This window comes from Lichenostomus cassidix, chromosome 5, assembly GCF_008360975.1.
Source record: "Lichenostomus cassidix isolate B80296 chromosome 5, HeHo_3.0, whole genome shotgun sequence".
Lineage (NCBI taxonomy): Eukaryota > Metazoa > Chordata > Aves > Passeriformes > Meliphagidae > Lichenostomus > Lichenostomus cassidix.
Genome location: NC_139486.1, coordinates 51,987,510 through 52,009,167, shown reverse-complemented (window position 1 = coordinate 52,009,167; position 21,658 = coordinate 51,987,510). Strand labels below are relative to the sequence as shown.

General features: G+C 41.4%; 2 protein-coding genes across 4 annotated transcripts in view; one reads left to right on the top strand and one right to left on the bottom strand.

Moving 5' to 3' along the window:
• The first annotated feature begins 1,363 nt into the window (after window positions 1-1,363).
• CYB5R2 (cytochrome b5 reductase 2) lies at window positions 1,364-18,066 on the top strand. Of its 3 annotated transcripts, XR_014852730.1 has the most exons (11): window positions 1,364-1,482; window positions 1,575-1,721; window positions 2,363-2,435; window positions 3,563-3,669; window positions 4,659-4,788; window positions 5,531-5,614; window positions 6,114-6,199; window positions 6,765-6,864; window positions 7,808-8,006; window positions 9,739-16,145; window positions 17,058-18,066. XR_014852730.1 is itself a non-coding variant. In XM_085063060.1 (10 exons), exons 1-9 carry the CDS (start codon window positions 1,468-1,470, stop codon window positions 7,978-7,980), a joined length of 915 nt encoding a protein of 304 aa, XP_084919186.1. In that variant the 5' UTR covers window positions 1,364-1,467; the 3' UTR covers window positions 7,981-8,006; window positions 17,058-18,066. The 3 variants fall into 3 exon arrangements, 2 of the variants coding, with proteins under 2 accessions (XP_084919186.1, XP_084919185.1); XM_085063060.1 differs by lacking the exon at window positions 9,739-16,145; XM_085063059.1 differs by lacking the exons at window positions 9,739-16,145; window positions 17,058-18,066 and having other exon boundaries at window positions 7,808-9,733.
• Window positions 8,292-21,658, bottom strand: part of PPFIBP2 (PPFIB scaffold protein 2) — a 77,525-nt gene continuing 64,158 nt past the window's right edge. Inside the window, exons 17-30 of the mRNA XM_085063061.1 lie at window positions 21,439-21,480; window positions 19,736-19,880; window positions 18,397-18,429; window positions 17,701-17,839; window positions 16,921-17,049; window positions 16,248-16,398; window positions 15,974-16,085; window positions 15,404-15,492; window positions 14,583-14,705; window positions 13,880-14,005; window positions 12,900-13,088; window positions 12,332-12,502; window positions 10,710-10,775; window positions 8,292-10,035 (exon numbers count right to left, since the gene is read on the bottom strand). Of these exons, the coding sequence (XP_084919187.1) occupies window positions 9,964-10,035; window positions 10,710-10,775; window positions 12,332-12,502; window positions 12,900-13,088; window positions 13,880-14,005; window positions 14,583-14,705; window positions 15,404-15,492; window positions 15,974-16,085; window positions 16,248-16,398; window positions 16,921-17,049; window positions 17,701-17,839; window positions 18,397-18,429; window positions 19,736-19,880; window positions 21,439-21,480 (1,587 nt within the window). The 3' untranslated portion in view covers window positions 8,292-9,963. The remainder of the gene's footprint in view (window positions 10,036-10,709; window positions 10,776-12,331; window positions 12,503-12,899; window positions 13,089-13,879; window positions 14,006-14,582; window positions 14,706-15,403; window positions 15,493-15,973; window positions 16,086-16,247; window positions 16,399-16,920; window positions 17,050-17,700; window positions 17,840-18,396; window positions 18,430-19,735; window positions 19,881-21,438; window positions 21,481-21,658) is intronic.

Here is a 21,658-nt window from a genome sequence, read left to right as displayed (position 1 = left end):
AGGATTTAAAGCAGATATGTTCAGAAAAGTAAAAAGTGTGGGGGAAGAACTACAGGTGGTATCAGCTGTGCTGATATTGCGTGCAGTGGTTATATGCTGAAAAATTGGTGTCTCTTATGAAAAGCCCTGTCTTAAATGCTGTCTTCAGATCTCTGGGTTCGATTTGATTGTTTAGGGCACTTACTTTTTGCTTGGCAGCTTGATGTTTTGTGTTTTTCCTAGTATGATTTTACAAGGAGCCTAGTTTTGCTTTTGTTTGTTGCATCTTTGTAAGTTGCTGGTATATATGAATTCTTTTGTAATGCAAGTGAAATCTCATTGGAAAAAAAAAAAAAACCCAACCGAAACTTTCAATGTTTGGTTTCATGTACTGGTATTCTATTTTAGATTTTACCATTTGTGTGAATTCTTTGTGTTGAATTCTTTACATTTAATGAGGCTTTCCTAAACTCTACAGTCAAAAGTCAAGACACTAGCAACCTACCTGAATGCTGATTCATGTAGGTTCATGCTCTCTCTGTGCTCAAAATCTGGATATAAGCCTTCTTCTGTTGGCATGTAAGTAAAAATATCTTGTTTGTAATACTACATGGAAGCAGATAAAGGATCATTGCATTGTTCATTGGCACTGTGCTAGATACTTGGGTAATGGCTAAGTCCAAAAATATCTTGTTCTGCCCTTTGGTTAACATGAGGATCTGTGACCAGAGGTTGTCCTGGTTGCTCTGGACTGGTGTCCTGCTGGTGTCCTGCTCTCTCTGTGCTCCTCTGCCTGGAGACACACATGCCATGCCTTTCCTGGCTCTCCTCCCGCGGTGGGTCTGCCCAAAAGGACATGACAATCCCATTTGCATTGGATGTTCCCAGTTTTCTTTCCCCCTAGCATTGTTTCCCTTTTACTTTTGGAGAAGTGGCACCAGGGCAGGTTTTGGTTTTTTCCCTCATTTAGGAATCCATCTATTGCCACGCATGGGGTGCACAAGAAAGACTGCTATTTCTCCATCTGAAGTAGCTAGTTCGACTCTGTGTTCCTCCCTTTCTTTTTCTTCACAGGAAGCGTTGTTAAGCATTGGAATGGGCTGCCCAGGGAGGCTGTGGGGTCACCGTCCCTGCAGGTGTTTAAGGACAGGCTGGACACGGCACTCAGTGCCCTGGTCTGGCTGACACGGTGGTGTCCGGTCACAGCTTGACCTCGGTGATCAGAGGTCTTTTCCAACCTGACCGATTCTGTGAAATCAGGACTTCGCCTCCCGGGACAGCCTGACCCGCCCAGGCTGGGGGCGGAGCGGCGCTCCCTGCTCCAGCACCGCCCTGCCCCAGGTCGGACCTACCGAGGGACCGGGAGGTGGAACCGAGAGGAGGGCCCGGGAGGAGGAACAAGGCGGTGGACACGAGAGGAGGGCCCGGGAGGCGGGAGCTGCGCAGCCGGGGCTGAGCGGGCCGGCACGGCTGGAGCTGCGGGCAGCCATGGAGACGCTTGCGGTGAGAGCCGGGCGGGAGGCTGGGGCTGGGGTGGGCTGTGCTGTGCCCTCACGGCCGCCGTGCCCTCACCGCCTGCCCTTGTCCCCCCACAGGGAGCGCCGGTGGCCATCGCCGTGGCCGTGGTGGCAGCGTCCGCCCTGTTGCTGCTGCTGCTGCGAGGGACGGCGCGGAGGCCGAGCGGCCCTGTCACCCTGCAGGACCCGCTCGCCAAGTACCCGCTGCGGCTGCTGGACAAGGAGGTCAGCCGGGCTCCCGGGCTGTGACTCCATCGGCCGGGGCTCTCGGGGCTGTGGCTCCAGCCGGGGCTCTCGGGCTGTGGCTCCATCGGCCGGGAGCTGCCCCAGGGATCGAATCCCCTCCAAGGACGGCTGTGACCCCCGCAGCCACGCTGTGATGCTCCCAGGGCAGAGCAGGATGCTAAAAGCCTTAATGCCACGCTGCGAGCTGTTTCCCGAGGGGAGCCTCGCTGCGTTGCGCGTGTAAATGCTGCCTGCTTCTCCCTCGATTCCTGTCCCGGGTGCACCATGAGGAGCAAGCCCTGCGCTCCTGCACGCCCGGTCTTGCCTGATCTTTGGCCACAGGCACGGAATGAGCTCACTGGCCTTGGGCACGGCGTTTCATGATTTTATCTGTGTGAAGGCACTGTAGGGATTGTGCAGGCAGGCAAAAGTCACGCCTTGTGGAATTAAAGAGGGGAAAGCTGCTTCTGTAAATTCTGATTTATTTAAACTGTGTTTTTCAGAGCCGTTTCTGTGTCCTTTCACAGTATTTGGCTTGCTTACTAACAAAGAGCTGGCTTACTAAAGCATATTGTGTTGAGTGGAGTTTGAAATTCAAAGTAGTGATGATGTTGACCTCGTTCTAACTTTGGATTTTTTAGGAAATCAGTCATGATACTAAGAAATTCAGATTTGGGCTACCTTCAACAAATCATATATTAGGATTACCTGTAGGTAAGTGCTGGAAACACTTAACGATCTATATTTCTGGTTTCTCACAGCTCTTGGACTTCTGTTTGTGAATTTAAGACTCAGCAAAGCAAGGAGTTAAAAGCTGCATCTGATTGCTGCTGTCTCAGAGAGAAATGTCAGGTTTCCCAAAGGGCTGTTTTTCTGATCTTTTGTGAGTGCTTTGTCCTGCTTGTGTTTTGTGTGGTGTGGTTTAGAAATGGAGCAGTGAAACTGATCTGAGCCTAATGCAGTTCATCACGAGTCAGGATATAGGCGAGAGTGGTATCTGTCAAAGTTTTTTCGTATTTCTTATTTGCATTCTACTTCCATCTGCTCCCCTCAGGCTATTGGCAATGCCCTCATGCTTTTGGCAAATACAGTCATGCTTGTAAATGAGAAAGGGGACAACTCTGCTGCCTGGGTAGCTTGTAACTCTTGGGGAAAATGCAGCTGCTGTATACAGAGGATGCTGAAATATTCAGAGCCTTTTGTGTGCATGCACTTACCTTTGAACTACACACATTTCCATGCAACTTTATCTGGAGTTCTGTAGCATGAATTTCAGCCTAGGACTGGCCTTCTTTCCAGTACCCTGGAACACTGATAGTACTGAACCTTGGACCTTGAATCAATGATAATCTCTGCAGGGGAAAGTCTCTCTCTCTCTGATCTGGCAGATGTTGTTCTGCACTGTTTGGCAGTTTCCTGTGCTGTATGGCAGGTGTCAGGGTCATCCCATGCCATGCTGTGAGCATGTCCTTGCATGCTGCCTGTTAAAGGTGGCTTTCTTTCTCCAAACTCTCTTCTGGCTTGTATGGGAAAGAGTAATGAAACTGTCTGAGTTAACTAGACAAATGGTAAACCAGCTAAGATGTGCTCTGCAGAGTGCTTGTGTTTATCCAGACTTCATTCTTAAGAAGTCAGGAATAAGATCCTGAAACTGTATGGGCCATATTACTTCCTGGGATTTTGCTGTGCTGAAAAACGAGAAGAAACTTCATGTTTCATAGAGCATTTATATGGCAGAGATTTTCTGTGTCATTGCATGTGTAGCTGGTTACAATTCCTGCCTTTCTCTCTTGTCCTCCATGGGTGAAAAGAATAATCAGATTGTAATTCTTTCTCCCTAGGCCAACATGTTTACCTTTCTGCAAAAATCGATGGTAATCTGGTGATTCGAGCCTATACCCCAGTTTCCAGTGACGAGACAAAAGGCTATGTTGATTTAGTTATAAAGGTAAATTTTGTTTTTCTTTAATACAGATAAGTTGCTAACTGGAAGGAGTACAAGTACTTCATTTTAGTGAAATGGTTTGTTTTGATTTAGTCATCAAACTCCATCTTCTTTCATTCAAGTTTTGTTACATTTCATTTTCATCAGATCTCATCTTTTTCAAATGGGGTGACTGATGGCAAACAGCTCGTTTGACATTGCCCTTGAATAGTAAGTTGTATCCTGTGTATCTGCTGTGTGGCACTGGGGGATAGCAGAGGTAGAGTACAGAATCACTTCCCTGGCAATACTTTAGGAACTCCCCTAGTATCTTTTATTTGGCAATGCATGGATACTGATCTCTCTCCATCAAGATGCCTGTGCTGCTGCTAATGCTTACTGCTAACAGCTCTAAGCAGAAAACAAGTCAAACAAGGGAAATCCTTTAAGCTAGGGGATGCAGGATTATCTGATCCCAGGACTTCTGGATTTCCTAATCCTTTTCTGTGATAGAATTTGTCCTTAGGCAAAAATACAGGCTTTTTTAAAAAATTTTTGTTTTGTTCTTCATATTACAAGTGTGGTGAATTGTTATGAACTACTTAAGGCTTCCTATGTGCTTTGAAAGTTGAAAAAGCTGTTGTGTGGCTGAGTGTCTGGGAAGGTTTTAGAAGGAAAAGATGCAGCAATGCTATTTTCAGAAGGAGCAGCTACAAAAATGGGGTGACATAAGGCAATAGTGAAATGAGGGCACCAGCACATAATCTGCCTGCCACCCATTCCTGTTATCCTGGCTGTTTGCAGGGAGCAGAGGGACATGTGCCCAACAGCACATTTTACTTATTTTGGCTGCTTCCTGTTGCAAGGCTCAAGAGATACCTGAGAGCAAAGAATTGCCTCAATTTCCTTCTCAGGTGCTGAATTTCAGACCTGCAGTATTGTGTTGTACAGTTTGTAATACTGTCTGCAGGAAAGGTAGTGGTTGGTAACATACAAGTGATTTGTTTTTACAGGTCTACCACAAAAATGTGAACCCCAAGTTTCCAGAAGGTGGGAAGATGTCCCAGTATCTGGACAACATGAAGATTGGAGATACCATTGATTTCCGAGGGCCAAATGGACTCCTTGTGTATAAGGGGACAGGTACTGTGACACAAAGGTGGGAGAGCAAAAGGGAGTAGCTTGTACTGGTTATTTTCAGAGGTGTTTTATAAAACTTGACAACTTTTAGAGAATCTTTTTTTTTTTTTAAGTGGAAAAGAGAAAATCTGCCTTTTCTAGACTTGACCAAGAGCCTGCAAGAGTTGATATAAGGGGAAAGAGTACTTTGTGTTTACTTTGTGTGAGGAATAACTGATGATTGTCTCACTCCTGGGACTATAAATCTCAAAAAAATTGCTATTCCATTATATAACTGAGAAGTCTGCACTGGAAATAATACCTCAGCTATACACATGGAGGGAGATGTTCCAGATGCTTCTTAAGGTTGTGGCCTAAAATACCCACTGAGAATCCCAGTGCTGTTACTGAATAACCAGCTGCATGAGAGCCAGCTGCATTTCGTAACTAAATCAGGTCTGAGTTGACTGTGAGGAAATAAGCTCAGAGAAGTAATCCTCTTGTAGGATACAAGTGACAGATTTTGCACTGCTCTCAACTGAGAGGAGCTGTGCACTTAAGTCTCACCTCAGAGAGCTCAGCACTTCTCTGGACTTCCTGTGATCAGCAATCTCCTGATCAATCTCTTATATCTCAGATGAAGCCAGGGATATCCAGAAGATTTATCTTAATTAATTAGTTGTCTGTAATAATTTATGCCCATGGTATTTGTATCCATGTTTGTTTGGAAGCTAATGTACCTACAGGTTTTGAATATTTCTTCTAGGTACCTTTCTTATCAAGCCTAATAAGAAGTCTGAAGCAGAGAAAAAGTTTGCAAAGCACCTTGGAATGATAGCTGGAGGAACAGGTAAAACTAATCCCATCATATGGAGTGTCTAGAGAGTGAAAATGTCTTTATGGATGTGTGTGAGGAGTATCACTGTACATTAGCAGCAGAGTACTTACACCTGCATTTCTGTTCATGAATTTCTTTTCATGGTGACAACCCTGGGGCATTCCAGTGGCTGGAGTTCAGTTCTGGAGAGTAGCAACCTGAGGGTCTGAATATTGATTTACCTTGTGACCTCAGAACTCACTTTGTCAGTGACAAAAAGTATTTTAGGAGAATGTCTTGAGGGAAAAATTATGTGATGGAGAATGATGAAGAGAAAATAATTGTTTTGAAGCCATTTGTAATAATAGAAACTCCCAGCCTCTGCATGTGGTGTGGATTAGAAATTTAGAGGTGTGTAGCCTTCTGCAAACTAAACTCCCATTGAAGACTGAAGGAAAGCAGCATTAATACTGAAACTGTAGCCATAGAAAGAAAGAAAGACCCATTTTATAACAATTTTGGTTTTTAACAGGAATAACTCCTATGTTGCAGCTGATCCGTCAGATCACAAATGATCCTAAGGACTCCACGAAGTGTTACCTTCTCTTTGCTAATCAGGTGAGTATCCTGACCCATCTGTTCTTCTTTAATGGCTCACTTGTTTTTGCTGGCCTCTGAGCTTTTTAAACTGATGGCACATGTTTCATACTCTTTCATATTTAGGTGTCTTCTCATAGTTTCACTTAATTCCTACATTAGGGGATAAATACTGTGACCAGATCCTGATCCCTGTGCTCGTCTTACTCCTTCACTGATTTCAAGGAAACAGGATTTATTTCCACTATCTGTTTTTACAGTTAACCTTCGTCATGCTGGTCCAGGGACATATTTGTCAGGGCCAGGGACAAATCCAGCTTGTTGTGGTTTTAGTGTGGATTAAAAAATTGTTCAAATTGACATCTTTAGGACTGTGTTTAGGTGGCTGCTAAGTCTCATAGTTTGTTTTTCTTACTCTGAATTTACAGAAGCCTGTAATGATAACAGCTATCATGGAAGGGGGGAAAAAACAAATCACTTTCTTGATTTGCATGATTTGTCATTACATTTGTTGTGAATGGCAGATGAGCTCCCATCAGAGGGCTCCTGGGATGGTTTGGAGCTAAACAGCACTCTCATTTTGCAGACAGAAAATGATATATTGCTGAGAGATGAGCTAGAGGACATTGCCAAGAGGCACCCTGAGCAGTTTGTGCTGTGGTACACACTGGACAGACCTCCAAAAGGTAGGAGCACATGGAAATGCCTTTGCTTATCCCTGCACAACAGTCAGAGCTTCACTCTTGCTCAAGGGGACATCAGAGTAATAGCAAATGTTCTTGTCTTACTCTTGTAAACTCCTCAGAAACAAACCTTAGCCCACATCCTGTTTTAAAAAGGGATCTAAACCAGATGTGTCTTAAAAAGGGGGAACTCATAATTAGCCTCAGGTGGGTCAGACATGCTACTGAGTGGATCTTTAAATGTATTCCAGTTTTTGGTAATTGTCATCAAAAGTTCAGCTCTGTTTTGGGCTATCTCCCAAATCAGGTTATATTAACATTTTGTTGAAATTAAATTGTTTAATACCTGTGCACATCTTTGTTTTGCAGCAGCTCCAGATTAGATTCTGGTGAAACACAGATGCCCTGTGTATAGATTAAGGCATCATTTTCCTACTTGGCTCACTACAAATGGCAGATGCATTCAGTAATACTACTGCTTGAAATAATTTAGCATTTATTTCCTCTTTTAATTTTTTTTTCTCTAATCACTAAACTTCATGGCAGAACTTTTGTTATCATCGAATTTTGTCACCTAACCACTCAATCTCTTAAAAAAAAAAAAAAAAACAGTGGAAAAATGTGGTACTGCTCTCAATACCTCTCCCTGCCACTGGGTGACCCCCTCTTCACTGGCAAAGCTGATTCACTCTTCCTTTTTATTCCTACCTTTTAAATCTTACAATTTATTCGCAGACTTTCATGTCTTATCAACCAGATCCTTGTTATCTACATACTTTTTGGTCCCTGTGGAAAGGGATCACTAGGTTTGAGCTGGGTGAGACATTTAACCCTCTCCTGGCTTGCAGTGATGGTGCTATAATTTGATTCTTCAGCTACTTGGTGAAGTTTAACAAGGCTTCAGCCTTACAGAGATTCAAACTAATGCTGAATTTCTTTGTTGCAGACTGGAAGTACAGCTCTGGCTTTGTCACTGCAGACATGATGAAAGCCCACCTGCCTCCCCCTGGCAGTGACACTCTCATCCTCATGTGTGGGCCTCCTCCAATGATTCAGTTTGCCTGTCAGCCCAACCTGGACAAACTTGGCTATCCCAATAGCAGTACATTTGCTTATTAACACTGATGTCACCTGATACCTTTTTTGTAAGTACTGCATATTTTTCTACAGGAACAGTTGATTTGTAACTGTGCAGCATTTGTGTATGTGTGTGTTTTTTAAGACCTTGATGTAATTTCTGGGGTTTATAACTTCATAATTACCTTGTGTGTTTTAATACCAAGAAGTTGAGACATCATCTTGAGTTGTGTGGAAGTTACTTAGTCTGACCTCTTAAGTTAGTATAAAACATTAATTCTGAGGGGAAAAAAATTAAGATGAGAGGACATCCACATGTATTTGGGTTAAATCATTCCATGGTCAGCAAGAGAGAGGGGAACATTCAGAGTTTATTCATAACAGTCAAAAAATAAGCATTTATACCAGTGTTATGCTAATTAGGATTTCTTACTACATCTATTTAAAAAAAGAATCAATTGTCTTGTAGATGTGACTATTCACAGCCAAGTTAGCACAACAACACACACAGTTATAAGTACAGCATTAAAAGAAATAGGAAAATGTGCTTGGAATATCCCATGGCTGCTGCAGCAGCCTGTCTCATTTGCAGTGCTGTAATAAATCTGTTGGCTAATTGACCTGACAAAGTATTTCAAATGCCCATGGTGCCTGAGCTGGTCACTAGCACTGACTGCAGTGCCAGACTGGCACATTTAATACCTTTTATTAAACATTTGTAGTTTTCTGACATCTAGACTTCTTATTCTTCTGCATTCTCCTTTTTTCATTTTACAATGTGTGAAAAGAATTTGCCTTGGTTTCACTATTTTGGATAACAAATCATGTGTTTAGCTTATCCCTGACCATACAGTCCAGGGTCTGTCATGAGAGACTGATGGAGTGAGGAGTAGGTTAGATCACCTATAAAAAGTTCCACAGGTAGCTCTCAAAGATCCCTTGCTGCATCCTCTGGACAGCCCTGGAGGTTCCCTCTTTATTTGGAAGGGTTGCGGCTGGGAGTGACCTCCCCTCAGGCTCTATCAGAATCTAAAGCAATGCCCTGCAGCCAGCTAGGAGAGAGGAGTGCAAACCAGCCCTCTACAAAGTACTTTTCCTTACAATTAAGGAGATTTTTTCTGGTATTTCCTTGTTTACTAAGAGAGCTTGTTAATATCTCATTAATACAGATATACATGTAAACAGTTGCTACAAGTAATTGCTGCTGTCAAGATGATAGTTTCACCCTCAGCCCCTCAAAAAGTGAAAGGTCTTATTTCCCTCTTATGCAGTCCTGTCTAGCCCAGTAAAACAACAACAGATTTATTTTTTCAGGTGTTTTAAAGAACTAAATCTTTGTTTTAGTCTGGTACTTTCATGGTCGTCTCAGGGTTACAATTTCCTGCTGTGGTTGTTTTTGCCTTAGGTAAAGATTTGTGAACATGGCAGCTTGTCATCCTAATAAAAGCAAGGGCTTGATAGACAGTATTATCTTCCATTCTTCCCATCCTACAGTGCACTGACTTAGGTAAAAAGAGGGCATGATGTGTGCTAGTGAAAGGAAGGATAGATTGAAATCCTTTATGGGGACCAGTCTGGCAAAACCACAGGAGTAGTGAGTGAGCCATTACTGCTGTGCTCACCAGCATCTGTCTGAATTTCCAGGTAGCTCTGACTAGCCCCCATGGTACAATAATGTATTGATGATTCCTGCACTATGAGTTAATTATAAAAATAAAAAATTACAAAAGGTCTTTCATGTAACAGTACATCAACATACCATGTAAAAGACAACTGAATAAAAGGATAAAACATTTCCAGACTCTGGATGAGTCCCACTCCTCTCCCAACACCTGTTTCCTATGACATTATGTGGAAAAACAGCACAGAGGAGAGTTACCTGTAATGTGTGGCTACACCAGCAATAGGAAAGGCTACTTGGGAGGTCTCAGTGGCAGAAAAGAGGTCAAGCTTTCCTGTACCACAGCATCCTGCTGCTCCTGGCAGGCATGAGGTATGAGTAGTGTTCCTGGTCATGCTGAAGCATCATCTCCAGTCTTCAAGGGTAGATGTTAAAAACCTGCTGTCATTGAGTGTTTCATCCTGGCTTAGCAGCGTCTGAAAGAACAAGGAGGGAAGGAGTGAGCAAGGTCAGTGAGAGGCCTGTGCTCAGAGACCCAGCTGCAATGAGATCAGGCTCACAACAGGGGGGGTGAGAGCCACACACAATCAAAAGGAATTTCTTCAAAACAGCTTTAAGTAAACGTTTTTTGCTTGAGGAAATTCTTAGAGATTTTGTATGTGGCACGAGACTCAACTGTGTTATGCAATTCTTCTTTATATTCTTCAGTCACTTATTTTTTAATAAATTAGCTTCTATGGAAGGAGGAAGCAATAGTCAGTTGTTTTTTTGGTTGTTGTTTCCCATGTAGTTTTAGCTCATGCAGATTTTCAAGTCTGCACCTCATTCCTAGCCTTTGCTGTAACTGAGGTGGTGGTTACCTGCAAGATCTTTGAGGAATTGTTTTCATTTAAGGGGATGAGTATCTGTCATGTCAAAGAGACAGCAGAGTTCATGGAAACTTAGAGGCCTAAATGAAACTTAATTTCTAGAGCAATTTAAAAGCAGTTTTTTTTTTCTTTTTGATTGAATGTCCCACCAGGCTGTAAAGAGATGTTTAACAAGAACAGAGACCCACTTAGATTTAATTACCACCAGCAATGACCAACTTCCAGTGAGTTCTAGCAGAACACATTTGTGACTTTAGAAGAAGAGAGGAATGAGTACATACCGTAAGGTGGGTTATGCCTTGGGAAAGAGCCCCTATTTGCATTACTGTGCCTTCTGAGTGTTCCATCTGTAAAAGCAGTCAGGAGCTAGAGTTCAAATCAGACAGTATGTGCAATTTTATTCACTCTACATGCAGCTTTGGGAGGGATCTGTGCCTGGACAAATGAAGTTGGGGTAAGTTTAAAAGCTTGGATTTCTACAGCTTAACAAAAATATCTCCATGCTACAAGGTATGTGAAAATGCATTTAACAACTGGAAGAATGTATCCTGGTTAAGAAAGATTGATTCCATGAAACTTAGCCTCTAATTCACAAGCAAAAAGAAAGAGCTTTAATTGACACTGTCAATGAATGTTCTCCAAATGGTCTGACACCACTTACACTTCTAGTAGGCTTCTTTCACAGGCAAGAAGTACAAGTCCTTCATACATGATTACTGCTTTTTGCATAGAAATATTACCAATTCTAGGGCATTGGGATTTCCTGTGTGACCACATGCTCACAAGTCATGCTGAATAGACAGACCATGCTCCTAGAGAAAAATCCAGTATTTCTGTCATGCTTGAACAACTGCACAGTGCAAGTTCTTGGCTGAAAGTTAATACATTTCCCACAATTCTAAGCTGAGCAAGTGAACATTCCTTCTAAATCACAGTCAGGGTTTGGTATTCTCCCTGTTGAGGAACAGTACATTTGAAAAGACCATGGTTAACTAATGAACACAAATGAGATGTTAGATGCACTAAACCATGCAAATGAAAAAATTACCTTCACAGTTAGTCTTTTCAATGTTGTGACCATTCTCTTATCAGGCTTAAAATGTTTCTATGTCACTGGAGAAAGGGCAGTTTACTCCAGCTGCTTCTCTCTGGCTCTTGTGTGCTGCCAAAGTTCACACAAGGCTCCAGGAGCGCTCCATTTTTCAGGGTTTACATCCCTTTACACAACAGTAGAGTTGAAATAAAATTTGATGGTTTAGTCTTCATCATTTGTCTGTATGCTGTCTAGGCAGTTTCATTCACAAGTTCACTACTACATAACAAAAGTGAATTAATATTGCTTTATTAATAATCTTGTTCATTACTGATGCCTTGTTTTCACATATATTGTCTAAGAACTACTCCCCACTGTACACAATGAAAGAAAAATTCAGTTGGATTTTCTGATCACTGTCTGCTAAAAAATACAATCCAGTTGTACTTTAGTATAACTTGATGGCTTTGTACAAATTTGTCCAAATGAATTTCTTACATTAAAAACCACCCGTAAAGATAATGAAAAAAATAGTGTGCCATACTAAAATTAGGAAAGCTAGAAGTACAAAAGTCTTGTGTTTACTGCAACCACCCCCTTGACTGACAAAATACCTCCATCTTCGTAGTGTAAAGGTGTCATAGTCCTGAAAAAGGGCTTGAGGATGGATGAGGTTATTATGATGTTGATTAAAAAGAAACCCCAACATTCTTAGTCTGGAACTCTTTCCAGTGTCCACAGCCAATACTTTCTCAGTGAGTTCATGCGGATGTAGCAAAGAGTTTGTTATAGGGGAACATTTGGTTATTTGCAAGCTTTGGAATGCATGGAGAGGATGAGATGAGCATGGCATCAGTCTGTCTGTCCCACCTGATCCAGTTCCCTGTCAGTGAAAGGACTCAGTCCTTTGTGGCCACCGTAGTTTTTCGAAGTACCATTCATAGCAACTGGGTTTGTATCCATAGGACAAATGTAGTCTGTTGATTCATCAAACTTCTTTTTTCTTAAGTTTCCAAAATGTGAAAATCCAAGTTTCTTTGGCTAAAATAAGGAGTCAATACAAGTAGTTTTGAATAAGACAAGTAAGGTTGTTCTTTAAACATTCAAAATCCTTCCCTTTTTCATTTACTGCCATATCCTGGTCATTCAAGTACATAAATTCTGAGCTAAATACATTTGTTTTCAAACTGGGAGTTACGTCTGATGTTAAATGCATTTACATGATGTTCCTTTTAAGAAAACACAGAACTGATTGCATGCTTGTTTCAGGAGCTGATTTAAACAGATACATAGTAAAAGCTTTGGTATCTAGAATTAAGCAAAATGTAACACTCCTGGAATTCACCTCTCCCTGCCCTTGCTTGTCTCTGATTTTTTTAATAACTCAGAGTGGAGAAGTCTGACACTGAAATTCCCCCATTTTGACAGCAGTACCTACCCGAACTTTGGCAGTGGTGGTCAGAGGTGTGTATGCTGCTGACTCCATGATTTCTCGTTTTTCTTGCTGTGCCTCTGGCCCAATTAACACATTGAAATTGGTGGTGAGGTGGCGGCGCAGGAGGGTCTTTTGAGGTGGGATGTTCAGGAGCATGGCCAGCGTGTCACCGTTGAAGCGAGGTTCGAGAATCTGGGAAAAAGGGCAGGATATTTATTTTTTATATAAATATTTGCAGTAGTAAACCACTACAGTGCTTAGCAGAAGATTTCTCACTAAGGATCTGTTCACATTAGGCCTTTTATAGCTCGCTCATAATATTCACTAGGGTTTGAATGGGAAATACATGAAAGGAGCCAAGAAAAAACACTGTGAATGAGCAAATGCATGTTTATGTTTATCATCAAACCATATGTTTGTTTGGATTGAACAAGTTTGCTTTCAGAATTTTCAGCTCTACTCAGAATATACACTTAATCTTAGTATGATTTCTTCTATTTCATTTTTGCAAAAATTCTATAGCAGTAGAATCACAGTATTTCAGAACTCTCTCATTACTAAGCTGCAAATAGTTCTGAATGTTTTAAATTAAAAAATGGTGATTCGTGATTGCTGTGAGTTTGAAATGATTATTTACTATGGCTCAGAGTTCTGGTAAAACCTCTGAAAGAAACACTCAGTGATGCCTTATCAATCAGTAACTTTCTCACAGCACAGTTCAGGCTTCCTTTTGTGTACTGCTGTCAAACACTTGTGCACAGCTCAGCTCTGATTATAAAAAGTGTTTTAGCTGTTCCTTTTTTATTTTAGTTTTCCTTTGTCAAATTAAAATACGTGAATCAGATAAAGACACTCCTTAGAATACCTGATCATGCTGCCTTACTGCAGATATGTTTGTTTCCTCCTGCTTGACAAACATTAGCTAAAAGATGTTTTATATAATTAATTTTTAGTAGGTATGTAGTAAAATGGTAAATTCTTACAATCAGGCCCCCGTGCACTCCGCTGCCTCGAAGGTTGGGTGCATATTCTGCCAGATCCACTGATCTGAGCCATTCCATCACCCTGTGGTTGGACCACTGCACCACGTCAGAAGGTGAGACGTTGTTCTGTTGGAGTAACAGAAAAGGTGATGACACCACAGCCTGCATTGCCTGAGTGTGTGAATGTGCATTCTCAGTTCTGATAAAAACAGACTCCCTCCTCTTCCCCAAAGGGCAGTTCTTCCCTGACTCTAAGGGATTGTTTCTCTTCAAGACCTCTTTCAAGTCTAGCACAGATGAAACCCCATGAGTTGCATCAAGTAGTGCAGCAGTAGAGATTACAGGTATAAAAAAGGAACATTTTCACAACAGCATTATTGTCAGTGTTTAAGACAAAACTATGCTGATCAGGTAAGGCAAAAACCTTACAGATTTTCAGAATTAAAAATTAAGTCAGGCAAAGACAAATCATTCCAAATTATTTCCTTGGAAGTTGAAATAACTTTTTTTTAACTATGCAAATAATTTCTAAAGAGAAATGCATGAGATTCAACTATTAAATGGCATAACTACTGCTTTAGGTGCAATTCCCTAGGAGCAGTGATTCTATTCTACCATTGTACACTGCTGACTTTCTATCCCCTTTGGGTGGGACCAGGTAATTCCTGCTTGCTTAAATTAATTTATTTAAACATTCTTTTACCTCCTCAACTGGTCTCCTGCGTAGACAGTGGGGGTTAAAGCCGTTGACATGCAGCACATGAATGGCACATTTAATACTCAGGTGATGCAGCTGACTGGTGACTTTCAGGAAGAGAAGGTCATTCTGCAAAGGAGAGATACTTTTAGGTGGCACAGAACACACACCAAAACAGATACTTGCCCCAAGAAAATGGTTTAAACTTGCTGTGTAGTAATTGTGCTTTAGGCAAAATGAAAGTTTATACTTCAAACAAGGTTGGGTGTCTTTAGGGTGGAGTTCTGGGGGGTTCTTTTGTTTTGTTTTTTTTTTTTAAACATTGCACCATAGCAAGATCTGGATAAAAAATGAAGGCAGGAGTGTAGCCTATTAAGGCAAATCCAGGCCTTAATTATCCAGACTGGGGAATGGGAAGAAAACACAGAGGCTATATGTGGTTCATGGTGTGGTGTGAACGTGACCAGAGCTGTACAAATCACTGGATTTTCTGCTTTTGCTTTACTGAATATTGTTGCTAACTTAGTGTGGAGAACAACATGCTCCAGAAGGTACCTGTAAATCAGGTCATTTTACTTCTAATTGTGGTGTGCTACGTGATTTTCAAAAAAGGACTTTTTTTGCAGAAGTTAGCCCTAACATATGACTTATTTTACAGACCTTAGGAATAGATTTCATGCACTAGGCAGCACAAAGGAGTTATCACTGGCATTACTGCTGTCTTGCAAACATTCTTCACCTGCTCACATTCAAAGGAAAATTGTAAAAGTTTTTGCTTATTCTGAAGTTAAATTTGGTTAAACTGAGGAAAAAGGATGGTAGCTTACCACAGTTAAGTACTGCAACATCCTCCCATCTACTCTGGATTCATGGAACTGGTCTTTGTACTGAGGTAAGCCAATGTCATCAAGCCATCCTGCAGACATGAGAGCAATGGGGAACCAAATCCAGATCAGTGAGAATGAAGCCCTGCTCCCCTCTTGTCTGGCCTGGCTTCTTTCCAGGCATTCAGGTAGCCCATTCTACTTGCCAAAGGACAGCCAAAAGCAATTCCCACCAAACAGCTTTGTCCACACAGCCCCCATGATATTGGACAATGCAGCGTGTGATGGAGCATTCCTTCTGCAGCATAACTTCTGCAGCATGCAGTAGTTCTTCCTAGGCTGAGCCCACCCATTTAATTCCCTGCAATCTGACAGAGTTCCCCGTGGAAAAGCATACCACAAGCTGCATATTAGGAGGCCAAGAATAACACAAAAATCCTCCATTATACTATGGTGAAACTTTGTGCTTTTTAAAAGATGTTTGGTAACTGCTTAAACATTTATCAGGCAGCCCATTCACAAAGGTGGGAGAAATTTCTTCCCAAACAATTCCATGAGAGTTCAAACACTTACTTGTCACCCAGATATGATCAAGCTGTGCAGACTTCTCATCTTGCTTCGCATTTATTGCTTTAATGGCCAAAACTAATTTCTTCCTGTGCAGTGGATGCTTAATTCCCATTTCCTGCAACAATAACCAGTAACAAGGAGTTTGCCTTACCTCTGGCTCCTTTTCTCGTGTGAGGTAACTATGAAAATTGATCCTAGGGATTTCAGAAAAGTAGAGCCAATGGTTTGAAGGGGCCTGGTTGTACAGAACCAAGAGGTTGGGAGAAACAGTGATTACCTTTTCCATGTCCTGAGGTGTGGCAGTTAACAGCGTGTGGCCTGACGTCACCCACTGCCGGGCAAAAATCACGTACTGGCCCAGGCCAAAGTCCTCAAGCCAGTTACAAACCCTCTCAGTGCTCCACTGAGCAAATGGAGCATTGTGGTCACTGAAAAGCACAAGAAACATTGGAAAAGTCTTAAAAGGAAAGAATAAATGTCCATATTGGAAAGCTCATCATGTGCCAGAGGCAGCACTGCAGCAAATCGGTTGGTGTGCTGTGTTCTGGGGTATCCTGGGAATTAGGCAACCCAGCCACAACTTACAAACAGTTGCAGGGCAGGTAAGAATTTCCCATTTCCTGTTTAGAAAGAGGAAAAAGGGAATTGCTGAATCCTCATCATTATGCAGATACCCCCACAGGAGATAATTCTCCTTGTTCTTTAACAAGGTGAAATTTTGGACACTCCACTAAGCAGCGAGTGCTGCAACTTGCAGCCAGAGGAGTGTAGGCAGGGGAGATTCTCAGGATCATTTTGCAACCAGAGAAATTCTTCCCAGCTGTAGTGGATTTGCACGTGTACCAAAGTGCTTGGGAACAACTCTATTTCCCAAGAGGAGGGTTGGGCTGCTCAGCACATTGAACACCACCACACATGACATACTGTGCCAGGAGAGGAGGAGCTGTTACCTCTTCTGGCCTTTGGTGTCCTTGGATCGGGATAACCGAGGTCCAGCTGTTGCCCGGAGTCCACCTCTCCGAAACTCTGCCAGGCCCAGGTCGTCTGCAGGGAAGTTACCTGACTGAGTTCTTCTGATTCTTTCAAGACAAGAGTGCCACGACAGGACTATTAGCTGGTGACAGAGGATGTTTGTTCTGCATGGAAACTACAGTGACAACTAACAGCTCTGGTAATCTCCCTGGAAACCACAAATGCCAAATTCCAGAGGTAGCTGAAGAAATTCTAGGAAATTCAGTCTGGACCTAACTCTGGAGGAAAAAACAGAGCTCCAGAGAGCAGCTATAAGACTTCAATCCAATTAATAATCCAGTCTTGGAAAAGGCTGCTGTTCCTGAAGCAGATCAAGTGGACACAGTAAAACTGTGCCCTGCTTTTTGTTCCTTCTGTTTTCTCTTTTTTAGTTACCTGGTGCCTTTGGTAATGAACAACTTGCTACAATTTAATTTTTCATGGCTAATAAAACTGCTGGCATGCTAAATTAATGGCATTAAGATGACAGCAGTGCTTTATTTCTTTCACCAGTATGATTCTGTGAACACTCCCATCCATTTTTCTACACCTCTGTGTACATAAGGACACACCCATGCAATCCCAGAGCTGCTTTCTCTCCTTTCCCCAAATTTTTGATTATTCTTGCTATAGATAATTGTAGCTTTTGCTGAAAACTGGATTCATTCTCAGCTGAAATGCTTTGACATTGAATAAAAAAAAAAAAAAAAAGACCTTACTTTCCCCAGATTTTCTTGATCCCTTTTGGACTCTTTCTGTTTTCTGGAGACCAGGGAGATTGTGGACCCGAATCCGTTCCCGAAGAAAGAGGTGAAAGGTCATCTGAGACCACTGTACCATCCATGTTCTCTGTTTCTCCTGGGTTAAGAACAGTGTTATAGTTACATTTTATACTAATTATTGATAAAGCTGTTGTCTGGGACACTGATGTTTACATTCAGAACATGATAAATAAGTACAGATACCTATAGAATTGTTTTTGTATTAAAAAAACCCCATGCTTGGAAGGTGAGAATACAGCTGTACATTTGATACAAAAACAAAAAGAAAGGGAAAAAAAACATTGGGTAAAATAATTTTGTTATTTCAGTCTTTTCTATTTAACTACATTATTTGAATTCATTTAAGGTCTTCTTGCCTGCTCTTAATATCTTAAAGCCTCCATCAAAATCAGTGGGAATTTTTCTGACTTCAGTGAAAACAGAATGAAACCAGGAATAAGTGTCATAAAAACAAACCCCATGTGAATGCCATACAGCAGGAGCTATTACTTCATTTCAGTACTGCACATAAGGAGTTCAATCTAGATGGTCCAGTCAGGATTAGTATTTCATAGGGAAAAGGAGGGGAAAAGGAAAGAAACAAAGTAAGCAGCAAAATGGGTGTTAAAGTTGCATCTTGTTTGGATACAGTACCTAGCACTGGTGCACTGACACTCCTGATGCGATCTTCAGTCATCCCAAGAAGCAGAAAGCCAGATGGAGAAGCAAAGAAGATACAAAACACCAGCAAAATAAAGTTACAGAAGGGCAAAGTAGTAAGCTAAGCATTAAAAGCAGAAACAAAAAGAAAAGAAGCAGTTATGCTCGATGTGGAAGTGAATATGCATCGGTGTGCACAAGTCCCAAGAACTGTGCATAGATCATCTTAAACAGATAGGGATGATAATAGATCTGTTCTGGGCTTTTCTAACTATTCTTGGACAGTTTTAGCACTTTTAGCAAGTACTACAGAGCTCTACAAAGCCTGCAGAGTATCTGAAATGAAGCAACTGCTAAGATTGCATCAAATTGCTCTGAAATACAGAACTGGAGGTGTAAAGAATTTGCTGCACATGCAAGAAACAAACCAACCTGCAGAAAAAAAATCTCTTAAGTGTATTTAAGAAGCCATTGCTTGTTTCTAGAAAAAAGAACATGTGTCCTTTAAAAGCTCACCCATCCTTGGATAATCCTGCAGTTAAAGACATAACAGCATGGCTCATGCATTGCCTACAAAGTTCCAATCACAGAAAAGCTCTTTAAAAACCCCTAAAAAACCACAACCTATCGCAATCTTGAAACTACAGTATGCTGGCAGCTTTTGGGACCATGAGGCCTTAAAATAAACCAACCCCAGCCAAAGACAAAACAACAGCAAAACAAAAAACCCCACTGTAACTTTTAAAGCATAGGAAGACTTCAGAATCACAAGGGATACTCTCGTGCCTGAGCTCCCAAGTTCTTCAGTCCTAGAAAAATCCCTGATTCTGTGCATCACTCTTGGCACCTTTTTGTCAATAAATCTGTGCTTAAGGTGCCACTGAAAACAAATACAGGCTTCCACAGGGCTGTGATATGACAATATATTTGTAGTTCCAAAATCCACTGATGTTTTTCTGCATGTAGCAAATCTAATTTTCACTTGTGGGTCCCCACCAGCTACAGCAACCAACAGTGCTGATACAAGGATTTTAATACAAAATATGCATGTTTTTGCTAGTTGTATTGTAAAGTTTCAAATGGTGTTGTCAAGTGTACCAGAAAAAAAATCCCTTCTAACTTAAATGCATCCTTCACTCTCCTGTGGGCTGTGGGGATAGTTTTTGTATTTGTTTAAAAAAAAAACCCAAAAAACAAAAAAGTAGAACATTCCCGAACTGAACCACGTGAACATCACAGTCCATTGTTCTGGCATAGCAGATTCCATCCCATGCTCTGTCCCAGTCCCTCAGACAGTTTGGTTTTCCCCTCTGGGAGAGGCACAGGTACATACTCAGGCCTGGGACGCCGTTGTCCTCATTTTCACTCCTGCCACATCCATCTGGGGAGTTGTACATTCCCTGCTCTCCGTTCTGCAGGGGTCGGGGCAGCTTTCCTGGCAATGTTTGATACTTGCTGCCTTTCCCAACTGGCTTACTCTGTTGTTTTCAAAAGAGAGAAAGATAAAATTAACACAAAATCAAACTGCTCACAGCATTTGTAATCTAGTACGCAATGTTCTTAAAGTTGAGAAAAAGTATTGGAAGCTCACCGTTCAGAATGACTCCACTCCCCCTACATTTCTGCTTACAGATAATTTAAATCCATCAGTGATCTGACAGCTTTCTAGCTAAGACACAGCCTTGTCTTCCCTCATCTGCTCCTCCCACTTTAACCACTCTGTATTACTTTAAAATGTATGTTACATATTACCTGGTTTTGTCATAAGAATTTTTCTAGCTGTCTCTCTTTCCTCTAGGACCCTGGCACTATAAATCCTTTGGTTCTTCCAAGGCCAACTTTGACAGTGCCAAAATGTGTTTAGTTACTTCTTATATTATTTTCTCCCCTGTTTTTCACCAGGCTGTCTCTGTTACTGCCTCACAATTTTATCTCACTGGAATTTAACCCAAAAGTATTTGTACACCCCAAATTTTCTCAAACATATCTCCCACCACCATTAATAACAGTAAAAGAAGCAACACCAAAGTTAGGGTACAGAAATTTAACTATTGTAAGGACGAAAATCTCTGCATAAAATTACAAATACAAAGTTTTTTAAAAAAATAATTACTGAACCCACTTTTGCCTTGCATTCAAGTGATCATCTACTTGGGCATCTTGCTCCTTGTACAAGGGTAGATGAAATGGTCCCATAAATTTGGTAATTTTGAGCCTAACTAGTTACTTTTCCAGGCAAAGCATGCATTTCACAGAAGTACTTGTGTCTACAGTTTTGGAAATGGCTTGTTGGGATTCCTTCAACACTGAATCCAGATGAAGAAATGGATTAGCCATCACTCTGGGTGACAGCTATAGGAGATGCTTTTTGAGACAAGCAATGAACTTGCAGCTCCAATTGACATTATTAGAGGGAATGTTGTACATCCAATATGTGTTTTGGAGCAAACTCACACTGGTAAATGTTTCAGTATCAGAATGGAGGTTGCATAGGAAAACTTTGCACTGGAATTATGCAAACCATATTTAGTATACAGGAACATACAGTGTGCTCCTTCTCAGTAAACCCATTCCAACAAAATTGTTTTAAAATAATGCCTCTGACAGGATGATACATTAAATATTTAATGAGATAACCACTGCTTTATCTATTCTTATTCCAAGGCCTGAAGGATTCTTTGGATACTTCAACTGCAGGCCAGATTGCTCAGTTCCTCAGCTCCTGCTCCTTTTTGGCAACTGCAGGAGTATATCCTGACTTGTACCAAAAATTGTCTGAATAGAGAAATGGTGTCTTACATCAGCAGTGTATTTTCTGAGACTGACTGATCTCAGCTTCATGTAACAAACTTTCAGATAAAAAGTAAAAACCAAAAGATTTCCCTCTCAGATCCTTACCCCCTCTTTTGTTTGTCAGCACTGGAACCAGGCAAACATTTTAAAGAGAAAACAAATATAAAACGCAAACCCAGCCATACCATCCCAGCACATCACATCACAACAGAGAATTGTTAGGAAAGGTTGCAGTTAATATACCTCTTGTTCTACAACAGGCTGTGCTGGTTTTCCATCTACATACTACGGAGTTTCAGGGAGGGCAATTTCAAAGTTTTATGGAAAAAAGCAACAGACAAATGTTAGTATTAACATACATACATGGAACATCAGTTGTAGTCTTATTACTATAGATATGCTGCTTAATGTCTGGGCAATATATGACAGGGACTGTTAACCCTTTTCATTTCATTTTAATCTG